This window comes from Pyrgilauda ruficollis, unplaced genomic scaffold (assembly GCF_017590135.1).
Source record: "Pyrgilauda ruficollis isolate IOZ18807 unplaced genomic scaffold, ASM1759013v1 scaffold12, whole genome shotgun sequence".
Taxonomy (NCBI): domain Eukaryota; kingdom Metazoa; phylum Chordata; class Aves; order Passeriformes; family Passeridae; genus Pyrgilauda; species Pyrgilauda ruficollis.
In genome coordinates, this window is record NW_024510321.1 from 17,908,223 (window position 1) to 17,926,693 (window position 18,471).

An 18,471-nucleotide genomic window follows, 5' to 3' on the forward strand; every position below is an offset into this window, starting at 1 on the left:
GGTCCTGAATCTAATAGGTACTGATACTGATACTAGCAAATTTTCTCTCTAAACTGGTATTCTTTTGGAGGAGGAGGATGCATCATTCCTCTTTGTATATGTGTTGCCATGGCTCTATCACTGTCCAACCTTAGAGAAAGCTGCAATGGTGAATTTTTCCACAACTTTTCCTTCCTTAAAGCAGTTACTACTTCTTACATTATAATAAGTTCAAGTACAGAATCAATTACTTTTTCATCCATGTTATAGGCTAGGGATATAATGAAAATAGGTGAGAAAAGGCAGGACATTCTCTCTAAAATACCATCCTAATATAGAGAAAACAAGGGCAAGCAACTGAGAAAGTAGGTGTCAAAATCTTTGGAGAGGCATTTTACAAATGCTATTGTTGCATGTAAGAACAAATCCAGAATCTATGTGGAAGCAGGACAAGTTGACAAATTGTGTTTCTTACATTTCTGTTTACAGCAGTGTAATGGCAAATGTTCCTAGGCCTGGTAGAAAGATTGCTTTTACCACTAAATTCTGTGTCCAAGCATTTGATGAGTATCTCTTTCCTAGCCAAGTAGTCTGTAAACTAGGTATTGGACCTGTCTTGTCTGGTGAGCATTCTTGGAGTTGGTCTATTAGCCAGGATTTGGTAGGAATAGTGGCAATGGCAGCTTTCCTTCAGAAATCTAGCTGCAGGAGACTAATATGTAATAAAAAAAAAACCTACAAGTAACAAATAACAGGTGTAAAGAAAATCAATCAAATAAGCATGTATGGAAAACTAAACTTTCTTGTAAATTCCTGCTTCACTGTAGGTAGGGAAGAAATGCAGATGATAAACTGTGTTTCTTAAAACAACTGGCTCTGTTTGTTTGGGTTTTTCTCTAGAAAGCTGTTATTATGAATAGAATGAATCTCCTCTAATAACAAGCAAGTATTCACACAGCACATTTGATTTCTTCACTCACAGAGTTCACTCACAGGCAATGACCAATATTGGTTGGACCAATATTCTGAAACTAATCCCAGCTGTACACTCAGCTTAAAAGAGCCATACTAGCACTTCAGAGAATTCTCAGGAGATGTCTGGAAAGTTCCTCAGAGGGTCTTACTTTTCAACACCAGGCAGGCACCAGCTTCTGCTGTCTCTGATACAGTCCAAGATACACAATCCCCTCTCTGCTGATGCTCGTGGGCACTCGAAACTCCGTACAGATCCGGTGAACTATGAGTTCAATTCTCACAAATGCAACAGGACTGCTAAGACTTATCAGTCCTTGGAAACTTTGACTAATTAAATTCTCATTAGGCATATTTCCTGGGTTTGGCCTATTGTTTTCTGGTAGCCACTTCTTTATCCAAAATTATGCTTCCTGTGGAACCAATTCAGACAAGCCAGAGAGTCCTTTATGGAAGGTGTTACAAGAGTGGATTAAAATTTTTAATCTGCTCAGTGCTGCGAGGATCTCAGCTGAAATACCTTCTCTACTGGTGCAGTGCACTGTAGTATGCATGCATTGTGGTATGTAGTCAGAAGGACTCTACATACCACAGCACAGGGTCTAGAAGGAAACAGCAGAAGGAATGAGAGACCTGGAAGATGTAGCCAGTGAAATACAGAAAGAAAGAGCTAGTGTTGCTATCATCAAATATTGAGAGGAGATATGAAAGAGCTATCAATATATAAAATCTGTCTCAGAAGCTACTAGTGCAGACCAGCACATAAGTAGTCTTAAAATGCAACAATAAACTCTTCAAATGTTGCAGATAAAGAAGCAATGAGGCGTAGTTTCACAGATTAGTAAGGAGCATTTAAGAACATGCTAGACTAGGAAAAGTGGATGCTCATTTGTGTATAAAAATTAAAGGTTCCATCCCTCCATTCTCTTTTTTCTGTTATGATGAATTGTTCTGTTTAAGAAGAGACACACACTTTTACTTAGAATCAGCCTTTTAATTCCCATTTAGTGAACCAACGCAGAATAAAAACTTATTTACATGTTTTTCGTACACACACAAAATATTTTAACTTAAACACAATTAAAATATGTCAAAAGATTAAAATATCAAAAAGTATCAAATTAAATAAGGACATCCACTGCACTGAGAGCTTTGAGCCATATGGTTGTTTGCATTTGGCATAAAAGACACTTGGAAAGTAAAAATGAAAAACACCTGTATGTGAGCCTATTTTAAGGTTTATGAAGCCTGAGAATATACCAGTAGACTAGTATAAGATGCAATGCCAGCAGCTCCATCATGATGGAAGTCTAGAATGAAACTCAAAGGTTCAAAACAGACTTGGACAGCGAGAATTTGGTTAGAAATTAGAAAAGACATTCTAAAGGTAAGTTTCATTAGGCTTTGACAAATTGGCCTAAAAATTTATGAAATCTACACTGGCATTGGAGATATCAAGAATACTTTTTATATCAATGTTCAGGTGTGAATTAAATATAATTTCTCTTTCCTTCCTGCCCTTTTGCAGCATCCTTTGAATCCCTACTTGACTATTTAAACTACTTGACTGTTTATACCACTATATTCACAATACATTCCCACCTCTCATCACAGCTGATCTTTCAATGCTTATGTTACAGAATTACAGCAGAAGAAATACAATTTACACTTTGCTTTTCATCAATCATAAACAGAGGAGGAAATTATGTTAATTCTGATATCATGGGCAACACAAAGAGTTTCTGTGGTACCTCAGTAGCAAAGAGAATACCTGGACCCACAGCACTGGAGCAGGCTGCCTGGCTGAGGCTAGGACCTGGTCTTGCTTCAAACAGGGATCTGCACCAGGTGAGCTTGGGCATCCTGTCCAGCCTGTGCAATTCTGCCAGTCTGTGCTGGACATCAACAGAACACTTTCAGGGTACCTACAGGTCTGGATATACTTTTTGGAACATGCTAAGGACCATATTCTCACAACTGAATATGGTGGAAACAGTTCTTGTGCCTAAAGACGATGCTGGATGTGCGCGGCGGCTGGAGCTGCCTGAGTGTTGGCTGACACAAATAGCTCCAGGTCCATGTGAAACCCTCCCAGGTACTAAAGTTTGCGAGCAGATCTCTGTATCTGCCTTGCAAGTTTGCTTGTCCCTGCTAGTAGAGAAAGCAAGAAGTACTCCATGCAAAATTAAATAGAATTTCCACAGGAGAAAATTGCTTTCCTTAAGAATTCTTGCATGCCAACACTTTAATTCTTTTCAAAATCAAGCCCAAGATTACCCAGCCTATTAAATTGTTGCCTGCTCATTTTCTTCAATATTGGTCACAAGACAATTTGATTCATGCGTTCCAAGGTCACCACGGTATATGGCATTGTCAAACCCAGCTGTAAACATCTGTCGATCACGTCTTCTTTTATAGAAACAATACAAGGTGAGGCCAGTGCCAGCTAGCAGAAGGAAGACCAGTACAAAAATCATCCCACCTAAACCACTTGAGGATGAAGCAGCAGCTTCGTTTCTTGATGCTGTAGAAGACAAAACAGAACAATTGCTACAAATGCCCAGAGACTGCTGTGGCATACAACAAATATCTCCCTAAGTAAGCAACTGAGTCAAAACAAAAGTACTGAACAATCATAATAGCAGTTAAAATTGATACATGTTCCAGCTAAATAATGCAAAATTTGGCTCAATCTGTTCTAAGGAACATTATGTTGTACTATATATACAACTTGAAAAAAAAGAAGACATCCAGTTTGAGAGAAGTGCTTTCATTTTAAACTGATTTAAAAAAAATCCTGACAGTAAAATGGGTACTTTAATTAAAGTTTCTGGGGGAAATTCCACTTCTAAATAATGAATGCCTATAAACCTATTGAAATTTCTGGGGTTTTGGCTTAAAAGAAACCAACTTACCATTATTTACAGGTGAATCATGGGTTGGCTCAACTTCAGCAACTTCAAAATTAAAATATATATATGTATTATACAGTTGGAAAGTAAGAGTTCAATGAAATAAATACTGCATACATAAATTTTACTTTGTGTTCATAACAAATTTTAAATAATCATAGAATCATAGAATGGTTTGGGTTGGAAAGAGTTTTAAAGATCATTGAATTCCAACCCCCCTGCCCTGGACAGGCACACCTTCCAGAGACCAAGTTTCTCACAAGCCCCTACCCAACCTGGTCTTGAATACTTCCACAGCTGAGTACCCACAACTTTTCTGGACAGCCTGTCCCAGTTGCTCACCACCTTCACATTAAAGAGTTTCCTCCTAATATATAAGCTAAACACACTCATTTTTTTATTTTAAAGTCCCTTGTCTTGTCACTACATGTCCTTGAAAGAAGTATCTCTCCAGCTCTCTTTTGGGCCCCCATTAGGAACTGGAAAGTTCTATAAGGTCTTCCTGGATTCTTCTCTACTCCAGACTAAACAACCCCAGCTCTCCCAGCCTGTGCTCATATGGGAGATGCTCCAGCCCTCAGATTATCTTCAATGTCCTTCTCTGAACCAAGCTGAGTAGGCTATTTTAAAAGTAGGTTATTTCAAATGGTTTAAAAATAACCTAGTTGAGTTTTTCTTGTGCTGGGAGCCCCAGAGCTGAACAAAGTATGTGCGCATGAAAAATAGATAAAAATTTATTTTTAGAAATGATGCTGAATCCATGAAATATACTTGCTAAAAACATTTGTAAAAGAAGAAAACCTCAAGACTAACTGTCGTCATCTCACCATTGCTTTGAACACTTTTCATGTAAGGTAGATTGTGTTCAAAGTTTTTACTCTTCCACAGTGTAAAGCTTAACACTTCACACACAAAGAATTCCAATTTTTATGCTTCCAAAAATGAAAAGCACACTTGTATTTATCACTTTAGCTGTATTTTTAGTCAGATTCCTTTTCCTCTCTCCATTGCTTGGGGGATACAATTCAGTTAATTGCTTGCTGGACTGACTGCTGGACCCTAAAATGTTCATGGATGACTCCATTGCCAACCCACCAAGATCCACAGGCAGAATTGGTCCCCACTACATCGATTACATTTGTGTGGTGGATCTGTTTGCCAGTAGCAAATGTGACTTATTCCAAAGTGTCTCCCAGCTGATGTGTGCAAACACAGCAAGGTCTGTGCACATACATTGACCCATGACAGCTGCATGTGTGCAGGTTTATGTCCTTCATGTTTTATGCAGTACTGCTGTGCACACAAGCAGGACTCACTCCAGCCTGTGAGATTAGATTAGATTAGAACTGTGACATTTCATTAGATTTCTCATCAGTTGTCATCTAAAACACCACAGGGCCACAAGTAACCATCATTTATTATGAATGAATAATTTATAACCATTATAAATGAAGCCCACCATGCTGTTGGTTGTCCTGACATGCCTCACTGCGCCCCTGTCAGCAGAGAAATGAATTGGGCCCCACTGCCCACTCTCTGATGCTTTCTTCTTGCTCATCCAGCAAATCCCAGCTGCTTCACCATGGTGGTACTGTTCCCACCAGCAGCACCTACCTTCTCTCTGCAGGAGCTCAGTGACTTTGCACTCTTCCCCTCAGCTTACCTATGGGGAGAGAATCTACCTTTCTTTTCAGCACTCTTGAGTTTAATCTTCTGTTCATCATCTACTGCTTCTTGCACTCTAACCACAATATCCATGAATCTTCTCTGCACTCTCAACAGATGATATGTCCTTCCCCACCCCAGGGCCCAGTAAATGCCCAGAAATCTATGCTTTTAAACTGAGAGGAGGGATCAGTGACTCAGATTATTCTCCAACATCATTTCTCACCATTTTAAACAGAAATTACTCTTGGCTTTGATTCAGATGCACATGCATCAGCATCAATGCATGAAGTGTACCAGTGCCTAAACGCTGATGACCTGATGTGTATCAACCACTACTTTGATAATCATCCAAAGCACAGAAATTCAGAACTTACTTTTGGGGATTTTGCAAATAAAATTCTGGTCAACAGAGCAGTAATATGTCCTCCAGGTTCCGCTTGAGACGTCCATGTCAACACAGTGTTCATCAAAAAGTACTGTAGGCTCTCCTTTCTCCCAGTTGACATATTCTACTGCACTTCTGTCCATCCATATCCATTCTCCTAAAATCAAATGCATTACCTGGTGAGTGAATGAAGTGGAGAATAACTTCTAGTCTACTGGTCTCAATGACAGATCAGATCTGGGATTTTTTAGTTGATTGAAGTGGTATCACAGAGCACCTCTTTCTCACTCTTTTAACAGCCAGAACTTTCCAGGGGAAAGTGTACCAAATGCAAGTGCTCACAAAGTTAACTTCATTAGTGTTCACAGCTGTCACTGGTGTGAGGAAGACCTGTCCACCTTCCCAGGGACCTTTAGCTGAAGCCTGCACCCAGGGCTGTGCCTGAGGACCTTAAGAAAAGCAGAGCTCCTGTACCAGCCAGTATCAGCAGTGCCAACACACAGAATGCTCAGGAGATTTGCTTTGTGTGTATATTCAAGATCAGTGAATGACTATTTTATTACAGCTGGATTAATTAATTATCTTTGCAAATTGAATTAGCTCTCTCTTTAATAATCTCATCTGCTGACTGTCAAGCATCTCCCATCAAGTAGGAATAATAGCTGTCTTCCCTCCCTCTGTGTGTGCTTTTGGGGCAGCATATCCTGGTGTATCCAGCTGCCTCAGTGCTGCTTCCTGCGTCCCTCCCCTGCAGCTGCACCTCCCTCCTGCCCCTGCACCGTGGCACTCTAGGGGACAGGTCAGGAACAAGTCACTGCTTTTGTAGTGCTCATTTTCAGCCAGAACAGATCAGCCTGGCACCATTCCTGCTGGTGAGAGACACAGACTTGAGCAGAAGTTGGAGCCCAGTCTAGACTCAGTCCGGAGGCTTACCCTCAAAGTCTGACAAGAAAAACTGGATTCAGAATTATGATGATCTAGAATACAGTATCAAATTTGCAGTTACAGCAGTTAAAAAAAGACACGAAAGAACCACATTAAATATATTTGGATAAAAATGAATGGTTCCACCAAAAATTTACAGAAAAAACCACTGAAATTTAGATTAATAAATTTTTCTAGGCAGCTCGTATGAGATGCTATACCTTGTGTTGTCCAGAAGTAAATTTAATTTCATTTAACTCAGCATTTAATGACAAGACAACATTTTGCTTAAAATACTACAGTGGTTAAATGTTAAATCATTTGAGTTTAAAAATGCAATAAGAAACATTTTTAGTCAACTACAGCAATGCTAAGCTAAAATCTTTTCCAGACAAATATACTCTAATTGCAACAAAGATATAGAAAGCATAGACCTCTTGGTGGTTTATGTTTTACATATTTTACCAGAAAAGCTATTGAATATTTATAAGGTTTTTTCACTGATTATTTATTAAATATTTAGCATATTTGTACTATTATTTAGTGTGTTAGTAGTGCTCAGCATTCACTCTGTTTACTTAGTATCTATTTTCATCTCAGTATGCATTGTGAAATAATTACCATCAATATTTTTGAACAATCCTATCCAAAACTTTCTGAAGTCACTTGCAAGTGGAGACAAGTAAAGTAAGAGAAAATTCATTTCAGCCGAATCTTCTATGGAAACCAGAGAGGCACCTAAAAATATTAATTAAAGATTACATACAATTTCAGTGAGATTTTTCATTATAAATTAATTATCTCTGTAAAAATTCATTACATGCTCCATGATCAGCATTGCTATATAGTAAAACTGCCTGATAACAAATTTAAATTAGTTGTAGCCTATAATTGATACACACATTAAGTACTATAATTTGGTTCTGGATTAAAAAGCCAAACATAAAAACAACCTGTAAAATATCCTAATAAAAAAAGGGCACTTACCCATTTGAATACACATCATGGAAGCATCAGGCCAACTTTCCTCAGAAGTGGTGTGAACATAGTAACAGTGCCCCCGGAAGGGAATCCAAGATCTACCACGCTTCGGTTCAGGACACTTCCCAGGAAGCTGAGGTGGCTCACTAGGGATTAACTCTGTTAAGAAGACACACAGGTTTCACTGGAGTTTTAAAACCTAAGGGAAATATGTACTCCTGAACCACACATCAGCCCTACAAATGTGACATTTACTCCAGGAAAAGGAATATCCCATAGACTTAGCTAATTATAATGTATTGAATTAAACTTGACAAACTAGCAATACATTTTCCTGGTTGGAGCTGGTTCTCCAGTCTGCTAAAGGAGCCTTACACCAGTCTAATTGAAATTGTCTTCAACACTGAAATTTTTATCTATAATTTGTGAAACAGAATGAGGAATGAATCAGCGTACATAAGGGATCTCAACACCACAACTCTGTGGCTAGTGTCTAGCCAGTTTCTAGAAAAGTCAGAGAAGTTGTCTGTACCTGCCCTTGTGCATCATACATCCTAATCAATGTAAAAGCAGAATTTATAGCCTATTACATCACCTGATTAAAGCCAAAACAGAGCTTAAATTAATATAAAATTTGCTATGAATTATGATGCAGAAATTATGAATCTCATATATAATTTGAAACATGTTTGAAAATTGCATGAAATATTTGAGCACTAAAGTACTTGGGCAGAAGCAACAAACTAATTGATTTGGCTCCTACACTGACAGAAGTTTCTTAACTCACAATATTTCAAAAGATACTTCTAAGTGTGAAAGTATATCATTAATATATTTATAGTTAGGCTAAAGTTGATTGATTCTGTAGCTCTTGACAAATAAGGAAGCAAAAAACCACTATGGCATGTGGCACAAAATATTGCAGATGCTTTTATGATGTGCATGTGTTGACTGGACTGTGAAATGAAGTGTCTGGAAATCACACAAGACAGACTGGATCAGACTGGATCTACTCCTTTAAAAAAGTAAGAGTTTATCACAAGGCATACACTGTCTATCACAACTTGTGCATATGTGGAAAAACTAAATTCAAATAAAGACATTAACTCAAATTCCAACCTCCCAAAAAACATTTGTCCAATTCGGAACTTACCATTAGATTGCTTACAGAGTGATAAAAATGTTTCATTGCAAGATGCTGTCTTCCAAAAACCATCCAAATCTAAATAGACACAGGCTTTGTTTTTATTTGGTTCTCCACTGCCCCAGTTAAGATACCTGCTCCTCCTTCTATCTGACCACATGTATTGGCCACCAGTCTAAAAGCAAATCACAGTTATGATTATGTCACATACAAGAATTAGATTGGAAGAACATTAAGATCGCACATGAATGCATGCAAAAAGTTAGGAAGAAAATTAGAATGTTTCTTGCACAAGATTATGTAATGAATATGTAAGAACTGGTCCATACTTCTACTCTCCACAGCAGGTAGGGCAGTGGTCCTACAGATGTTTAGCATGCATCCTACATTATTCAATTCACACCATTCGTCTCATGCCCTAAGTGGGCAAAGGGTCTTGAGGTAATAAATGTGAATATACAGATGAAGATTTCATCAAATGAGTCCACATATGCACACAGATCAAATAAAGATTGCAGAGAAACTATTCCTCTAACACAGGCTTCTCTAGGTATTTAGAAAGCAAAGAGGAAAATCCGAGGTTTCACTGGAGAGAGAAAACTGATGAGGCTTTCCTTGGGGCTGGACCACAGAACTCTGTCACCCATATTAACTGAGCTTGTGGTAAGTTTGTGAGTCTTGCATGGACCAGCTACCAGAGATGAGCTAAGCATGTATTTTGTCAGTGGATTTCACCAGTGTTTGCAGAGGATAATTGGCATTAGTCACACACGGCTTCTGCCACCCCATCCTGTGCAGCCTAGGTCCTCCCATCCTGTTCTTTGTGTCATTTCCTTTCCTGTCTGCTTTGAGACCCTTGGCCATGTTTCATTCCAGATTCCTGTCTAATTCCAGTTTCCCAGTGGTCTCACTGAGGTGCAGCTCCAGTTCCTCTCACCTCAGCACCTGTGCCCTAACTCAGACCTGTGTCCCACCAAGCTCTTGCTCTACCTCTCTCCACTTGATTTCTGCCCAGCTTCAATTCCAAAAATTTCCAGTTACATTTTATTCATCCGTGTTCTTTTTTACATGCCTGTGTTGATGCTTGCCATTTCAGACCTCTCTCACTCTTAGCTGAGTTTGCTGTCAGTTTTACACAAGGCACCAGCTTCAGGTCCAACAGCCAGCCTAAGGAGTGCCCATTGCCAGAGCCCTGCTCTTTCCACTGTTGCCCAGCACGAGCTCTCATACTGCTGGGCTGTGCCTTGAAACAAAAACTTAAACTCACAAAGGAAGAACTATTTTTAACTCATTTTCTTCTTTGTTGTTCTCCACAGCATGCCTTCAGAAACAGCACTGCTCCACCACAGGAGCATGTGGTAGACCATGGAGGAGGAAGTGAGAGCTCCATTGCTGTTTTTACCACTGAAGCCACTCAGGGCTGCAGCTACATCCTTGGCGGTCTTTGAAGTGTGGGCTGTGGCAGTTCTTGTTTACACTATGTGCAAACATTTAGATGTGTAAATCCCTTCAAGTGGAGGGAAGTTAGGAACCTCTCCAAGATTTTGATTCCTGTCACACATCTATGGATTTGACCAATAGTTCATCTAAGGTGATGCTGTGACTGTCACAAGCAATTGGGTTGGACTCACCATGTTGCTGTTAAGGCCAATCCATACAGGCTCCCCATGCTTTAATATTTGTAACCACAGGAAAGATTCAGCATAAGGATCCAGGATGCTGGCCAGTTCTGCAGACTGGTCCCTGCAGTTCTTCTCTGCTTTTTCCCAACTCATTTTGTAGTTGATAACTTCGTAGCGGTCATCACCATAATTGTTAAAGCCAAACACTGGAACTGTGGGTTGGGAGTGCAGCAGTTTGGGGTCTGTAACAAGCAAAAGAGCAACCAAAAATCTAACTATATTGGCTCAGACTTATAACACTGAGAGACAATCTAGTATACTGGAGTCGTCATGTAATGATGAGAAACTGCAACAAAAAATTAAGATATGTCCAAAAATCCCTGCAATGATGAAATCCACGTGCTCATGTACTGTGACAAGATTTTCTAATACTTGTCAGAATTACCTTTTAGCATAAGTATCCGTATCATACCCACAAATATGCCTTGTAAGCAGCAGACCTACCTAAATCACATTGTATCAATGTAGGGCATTAAAGGCATTCCTTCCATTTTCCATTATATATTGGCATTTGTTGTATTTCTGACAAGGAACAGGGTATGATAAACACACCATGGGCAAGCAGAGGGATGTAACTCTGCTGCTGAAATTGTCTGAGAAAGAAGGTAAAGGAAGTCAAGCAGAGCAGTTTTAAAAAATTAAGAACTTGCAGAGTTTTTAGTATACCATTAAAAATTCCAGTTTTGAAGATGTAAAGCAAATTCTCTCAGCCACCTTTGATTACTAAAAGTAGTAAACTGCATGATGATACATAGATCTATTTTGTTGTTGTTGTTTACTGGTCTAGTTTTTGGAATCGAAAAAATTAAGAGATTTTCTCCAAAGAAATAAAATATGTGATCATCTTTTTGAAATGGTCCATAATGCATATGATACTGTCATTAATTTCAGTTAGGTTAGGGCAAAATTACAGGAAAGTCACTTTTAGCACCAGTTTGAAATTACCACAATAAATCAGGTCTACTATAAAGTGGTGAAAGAAAACTCACCAGAATTTTTTTGGCAGATGTAACTTTTGCTTGCTTTACACCCTTCATCTTTCCATTTCCCTGCCTGTTCAATAGGGTTCTTCATCAAAAAGACACAATCATCCTACAAGACAAGTGAGATTAACAAGAAAAAAGCTGTGGATAAGTAGGAAGCATTCCTACGTCTTCTGGATACACAGACTCATGCATCAGATACAGAGGAATAATATGAAGTTCATAAAACTCATACAACCAATGGTCAGGCACATTGCATGGCAATAAGCCTTTGCAACTCAGCCCTAGGAAAGTCTGTCCTTGGATGATAGAGGGAGTTGCAAGGCTCAGCACAGTGGCAGGAGGATGTGCCTGGGGCTGCCTGGACGTACACAGCTCTGTGCATGGCCCTGTACGTGTGTGCCTGTGTGCAAGCTCCCAGGTGTGTGCTAGCTCTGGCCCACAGGTCTATTGCTGTTTTCCTGGAAGTTGTGGGGAATTGCTCCTCAGCACTGAAGCTTACCGGAGAGCTGCATTCCTCCTTCTGCCCCAGTTCAGGAGTAGGAGGCAAAGTGGTCACCACAGTGCAGTAATGTAGAGGTAGTTTGTCAGAAACAAACTTTTTTTGGAGAAACTCCCACACCCTTCCTGCTGCACTTCGGACCCTTTACCTTCCTCCTTTCCTCGCACAGCATGAGATGTGGCTTGGCCTCCTGCAGGGGCAGGCATCAGCTGTCCCCCCTTGCCTCAGTATAGCCCTATGCTGCCTCCAAACCCCCTTCTGGCACTAGCCCAGGGCTTGTCTGCAGGAGACAGAAGTTGCACGTGCAGTGATTTCTGGAGGGGAATGGTCACAGCCTTCTGCAGAAAGCATAGGCATGTGTGAGGTGGGGAAGCCCTGGAGATTCCAAAATCCTGCTCTAGCCTGATGGTAGCTGTACCTCAAAGAACTTTTTTGCATTTTAACTGAATGTGAAGCAATACTCTTAATGAAAAAAGAGAAACTTGGTAGAGCTAGCACAGGGGTGTAGAAACAATACTATTGGGCAGTACTCTACATTGACCATTTCACAATTACTGAGTAAAGCTAAGTTTTGTCTTACAATTACACAAAAAAGGTATAGAGAACCCAGAAATTTCAAAGCACAGAGAAAGGATTTTTCAAAATGAAGATTAGGAGAAGATAAAAATTAGAAAGGAAGACCCAGACACCCTCTTTTGAGTATTTCATTCAATGCATTTATCTTGACAGGTTCAGTGCCAAGAAATGTCAATGCATGTAATTATCTGAGTATTTTCATCAAATCTAAATAACACTCACTGCATCCTGAAATGATATAGTTTATGCTATGGTTAATTTGAATATCCTGATGAGTCATGGTAAAGTGAGGGAAATTGCTCACATGTCTCAGTTTTGCATAATTCTTCTAAACCTCTGTCTGAACTCATACAGAACCATGACAAATACAGAAGCTGAAAAAAAGTGTGTAGATACACCTCCCACATGGATACTCTGCTTTTAAAAAGCAATGAGACAACAAAAATCTTCATAAAGGAAAAGACAGAAATACAGTAGTAGCTACATACATTTTGTTCATCTACCAAAGTTATAGTGTTCAAGTGACAAACAGAAATTGATGCTTACCATACTATAATAACTTCGGGAACCTTTTGCCCAATTTGTGTAGTCTACTGGGCTTCCATCTGTCCACAAGTATGTGTGCTCCTGATTTATGTCATTCAGTCCAATCCAAGCATCAGTTGCAGCATTTTTTAAGAGGGACATAAGGAAAGCTGAAGGGAAAAAAGAAAAATTGCATAAGAAAGGAAACTGAATGCACTCTTCCCCAATTCCACAAACTTTGGAGTGCCTGAAACCAGGATGATGAGTTTTCTCTTTATAATAAGATGCCAATCTCATGACAAGAATGAAATTTATATATATTAATGGATATTTAACATCAGTCATCTGAAGTTGAAATTGGAAAAAAGTGTATACAAATTCCAGGATGGGCAAATTTTTAATGAAACAGGAATTTATTTGTACACTCTTCTATGTTGTTCATCATCTGGCAAGCATGGAAAATGTCCTAATATATTACAGAAATTAACATGAGTACACTAAGACTTGGCACATAGAAATTGAGTCCACCAAGTGTGCACTCCCTTTTCTTCTTTGGTTAATTCTTTTTTTATCCTGACTTAATAACTTAATTTCTAAACATGCATAACGCAAAGTAAACCTGACTTAGTAACCAAGTACCTATGAGCTAGTATGTATGAATTTGTGGAATACCAGATGCTGTTCTCCTTAGTTCCTGCCAAGACTGATTTTCCACTGAAATAATTTCCTTCCTCTGCTACAAGAAAGAAATGTAAACCACTAGCATTGATGGAGTGAGGTAGGAGATGGTCCCTCTCCTTAGTTCTTGCCAAGACTGATTTTTCCACTGAAATAATCTCCTTCCTCTGCTACAAGAAAGAAATGTAAACCACTAGCATTGATGGAGTGAGGTAGGAGATGGTCCATGTGCATCCCTCAGGACCTGAGGCAGCACATCTCCCAAGCAAACATGAGGCCTCTTAAAATATTTGCAACATGCTGAGCAGCAAGACCAGCAGGTGCTGAGGTCCAGCAGAACAAGGGGAACAGGGGGAAGCTGGGACTCCAGCACTGGAGCCTTCTGCTGTCTGAAGGTGTGTCCTCCACTGGAACCCACAGCACCTGGCTCAGCAGCTGGTGCCCAGTGATTTGGGTTTGGATATTATTCCATTTTGGCATAGAATCATAGAGTCATAGAATCATAGGATCATAGAATCAGAGATTGACCAGAGATGGATGTTACCTCAAGGATCAGCTAGCTTCTTAAAAGAAAAAAAAGTGGGCATTTAATTATATGGCAAAATAAAAAATAATTTATTTTATATATATATATATATAATTTATATAAAATAATTTATATAATTAAATAAATTTTAATAATAATAATAATGATTTTAGAAAATAATTTAAATAATTTATATAATTTATTAAAAAATAATATTTCAGCAGTATGTCCTATATTACACTCCAAACTATGATTTTAGGATTTAATCAAGACACTAAAACCTGTGCAAGCATTTTTCCAAAAGTGCAATTCCTCATTCAGCATAAATTTGTATTGATATGGAATAAATAATTGCATATATGGCAGAAGACCTAACATATTTTTAAATCTTTTTTTTCAGAAATTACATGGTGTGTCATCGTTGTCAAAACATTGGCATGTTTACCTTGCTCTTCCTTTTTGGATATAGTAACCAGATTTCCTCCAAGATCAATGCAGTTGTTTCGTGCAGCATGCCATGTCAACGTATCATTTTCATTAAAGCCAAAGACTTTAAAACACTGAAAAAAAGAAGTGTGCCAAATCTGAATCTAGATGCTGTTTTAATTTCTGATGAAAATATCTCTGTTTGTAACAAACAAAATAAACTGGATATTTTATGTAAAAGGGGAGGTTAAGTAATTTAAAAGTACTTTCTAGCTTGTCTTCAGGTTTAAATGACAGAGAAGACCTGTACTAGAAAATTATAGAGCCCAATATTTTGACATATATTTAAAAGAAGGGATATGCCAGTCTATTGATCTCAGCAGTAATTGCATTAAAACTTCTGAGCATAATTCTGAGATGTGACAGTGAGAAGAATGCTTAAGAAAATGTCAGAAAAAAAAAATAAAAGGATATGTTATTGAAGCAAAATATTTCATCTTCTGTTGCCCTATTTGTTAAACAGGATTTGATTCTCACAGGAAAATCACAGAAAGGAAATTATTCTGACATTGTAAAGAAAGCCATGAATTTATAATTTCTTGTAATATGATCTTATGAGGTTTAAGTCATAATATAGCTTTGTCAGAGTCAAGCAACCCAAATGTGCTACCTAAAGCATGCAACTGAAAAGTTAAGCAGTTAATTTGTGGAATAATTGAGGAAAATGGAAGGTGGGCAGAAGTGGTATGTAAACACTAAGAGAAGAGTTAAGGGAAGAGACTTTGAAGCTCCTCTTCCAGGAGGTGAGGAAGAGAGAGAGATTTTAGGCTGAGAGAGCACCATGAAATAGAAGACACTGAGTTTGTGATTTTTCCTCGGGGCTGAGAGAGAGAAGGAAAAGGAAGACATCAGCCACTGGATCTCAAACAAGGATTTCTATCAAACTGAAATATTTTTGCTCAACCAAATTTGTGATAACTAAAAACCCTGCTACAATTGAAAAACGGATTCAACGATTTTTTTCATTCTGCTCTTTTAAAAATACAGTATATTGACATTTCTTACTTCACCTTGTTATCAAAGAGGAGCCAGTCTTCCATACACCCACCCTGTGGCGGTGGTGAAGTGGGAGCAACCGTTGGACGAACAGTGTTGTTAAGCCTTTCACAGATGAACAACTCAACACTGCCACAGTTGATATCATTCCACGTGCCTGTAAGAAAATTAGAATTAGAACCAGAAAAAACAAAACGCAACCAAGACTGAGATAAAAATTGTCCTTTCCTAAAGAAAATCTGTTGTAGGAAGTAAAATTGGTTACAGCATTTGTATTTCTCTCCCCCAGGAGCAATAAGTTATTGTATGTCTGTTTCTTCAAAATATTCATGTTTCCAGCAAAATTTAGAATATAAATAATTTGTCTAGAAACAGATATTTCAATATTGCTAAACCATTGCATTGACAAAAGGGAGTTTTATTTCAAATGCTTAAACCTCTGAGGTCTGTAAAATCTCTGGAATCTCTCTGTGTAAGGCACTCAGTCATGGGTACCTTCCTACCTGAGCTTCTTACAGTCCGAGAGCTTTCTGCTATCTTTTCTGCCTGTTGGAGTGTGATTTAAGAGGACAGCATTAACGTCATCACCCCCATTTTACAGATTAGGAATGAATAAGAAAATGACATACATTTCATTGGCTGCATTACAGGTAACCACCTACAGCAGAATTTTTCACACCTAATGTTTAATGGAGGCATTGTCATCTTAATTCAGAGAAGTTAAGGAAATGACTCATCTTATCTGAAAGAAGGTTTTCAAAACAGGACATAATATTTACTCCCCAAAAGTGTCCATATCCTTCCATTCACCTCTAAGAGAGCCTAGGAATATCACCTCAGCTATAGATTTTGAGACTAGAAATGTTTAAAAGTAGAACAGATTTACTGGTCAAAAAAGGACTGAGTTCTTGGCTGGTATAAACACAATTGCTCCCAGTTCTCTGTATTAATGGATATTAAAGAATATTTTCTTTTAATTTAAATATTGTATAACATTGCTTAATAATAATAATCCAAGCCGTGGCCAAACCATCAGTTTTTAGGAACTGCAGAAATGAAAGCAGATAGCTAATATCCTGCGGAGGTGGGCATAAAATGGACAGAAGTTAGAGGAGAAAAAATACTGACTCTATCTGCCAATTGTCTGATGCTGACCTGATTTATTTATCCACTTAGCAATTTTCCTGCAAAATTGCAGGTGTAATTCAATGTGCTAGCTACATAGAGTTTAATTTTTTTAATGTACATAAATAAGAGACTAGAATTTAGTTTTCTTTGCTTTTTGAACATTATGAAACATCAGCCTGTTCAGTATGTTGACCCATCCAGCCTTGCCCACACAGCCCTCCCAGGCCTAAGGCACATTCTGGAGACTGAATGTTGTTACAGCACCCACCTGTATGGGTATACATGACCACACAGTTTTCATCATTATTTGCAAAATTGGGTTCATTTGGAGCCCAGGCAACATAGTTCACTGATGTTCCATCCATCCAACTGAAAGAAGAAATTTGAGGGAATTACAATCATAAGTTGAATTAGTTAATATTTCTTTGCAAAGGACACATTTGAGTTTTGTATTTTAAGTTTTGTGTATCATAGCTTACTAACACATTTTTCTCTGTTAAAAGGAAACCAAGACCTTCTACTTGGAATTAGTGAAAAATATTTTCATATCAACTGTAGTGTTGACTCAGACCAGATCTGAACAAATCATCTTTATTGGTGGTCCCAGCTTCTCTTGTCTCTGAACATTGATAGTGTGCTGGAAATGCATCAGTCTAGGACTGGACCTGGATTTCTCTGGGGCACAGAAACAGACACTTGAGCTTATTCTAGCAATTTCCTGGGTCAAAAGCAATAATACAAAATCTTGTAGGGTAAGAAATGGTCTTGAACCATATACTGGGAACCACTTGGAACCATTTTGTTAAGCATAGGAAATCTTTAATGTTGTTTACCTATATGTTATTTTTTTTGAATCATGCATTAATCATTTCCTAGCTTGGTGATTCACAAATTTATTTTCAAAAAGTAGCCAAGAAAAAAGGGAAAAGGCCTCAGTATGCTGGAAGTCAAGTGATGAATCAGTGACAATCTTCAGGCAACAACACCTCCAGGACAATCCAGTGTTTTTCCAGTTTTGGAGACTAAGTACATGCATGGCTTTGGAAGTAAATTACAGATTAGGAGTTCATCAGGATGCCTAGCTGCTTGCAAACCTCCTGAGTCAAATTAGAAAAAGCAGTACATAATAAACCAGGAGAACGAATACAAAGCAAATAGTGGCACCTTCATCCAACAGGGAAGAGAATGAAACTAGTGAGGGAACAAGGGAGGACTGGGAAAACAACCATCATCTGAGCAGTGAATGTGATGTAGAAAGCAGAATCTCCAGGAGCTGAGACTACAGAGTCTCTGTGGTTTGTGGCCAACAAAGGCAACCTGTGACAACAGAGGAAAGACTAATATGAAGAGGCTGAGACACATCTGACCAAGCTTTGAATCCCAAAATAATGCACTAGAAAAAGATGCAGTGGGAGAGAAGAACG

At 38.5% G+C, this 18,471-nt stretch overlaps 1 protein-coding gene across 1 annotated transcript in view; it reads right to left on the reverse strand.

Annotated features, from left to right (window-relative positions):
* Nucleotides 1–1,930: 1,930 nt before the first annotated feature.
* LOC121364564 (macrophage mannose receptor 1-like) overlaps nt 1,931–18,471 on the reverse strand; it is a 31,839-nt gene continuing 15,298 nt past the window's right edge. The window contains exons 19-30 of the mRNA XM_041487947.1: nt 17,316–17,416; nt 15,934–16,076; nt 14,883–14,997; nt 13,255–13,403; nt 11,637–11,739; nt 10,597–10,829; nt 8,975–9,140; nt 7,828–7,980; nt 7,462–7,578; nt 5,906–6,073; nt 3,867–3,908; nt 1,931–3,475 (exon numbers count right to left, since the gene is read on the reverse strand). Coding sequence (XP_041343881.1) covers nt 3,237–3,475; nt 3,867–3,908; nt 5,906–6,073; nt 7,462–7,578; nt 7,828–7,980; nt 8,975–9,140; nt 10,597–10,829; nt 11,637–11,739; nt 13,255–13,403; nt 14,883–14,997; nt 15,934–16,076; nt 17,316–17,416 — 1,729 coding nt within the window. The 3' untranslated portion in view covers nt 1,931–3,236. The remainder of the gene's footprint in view (nt 3,476–3,866; nt 3,909–5,905; nt 6,074–7,461; nt 7,579–7,827; nt 7,981–8,974; nt 9,141–10,596; nt 10,830–11,636; nt 11,740–13,254; nt 13,404–14,882; nt 14,998–15,933; nt 16,077–17,315; nt 17,417–18,471) is intronic.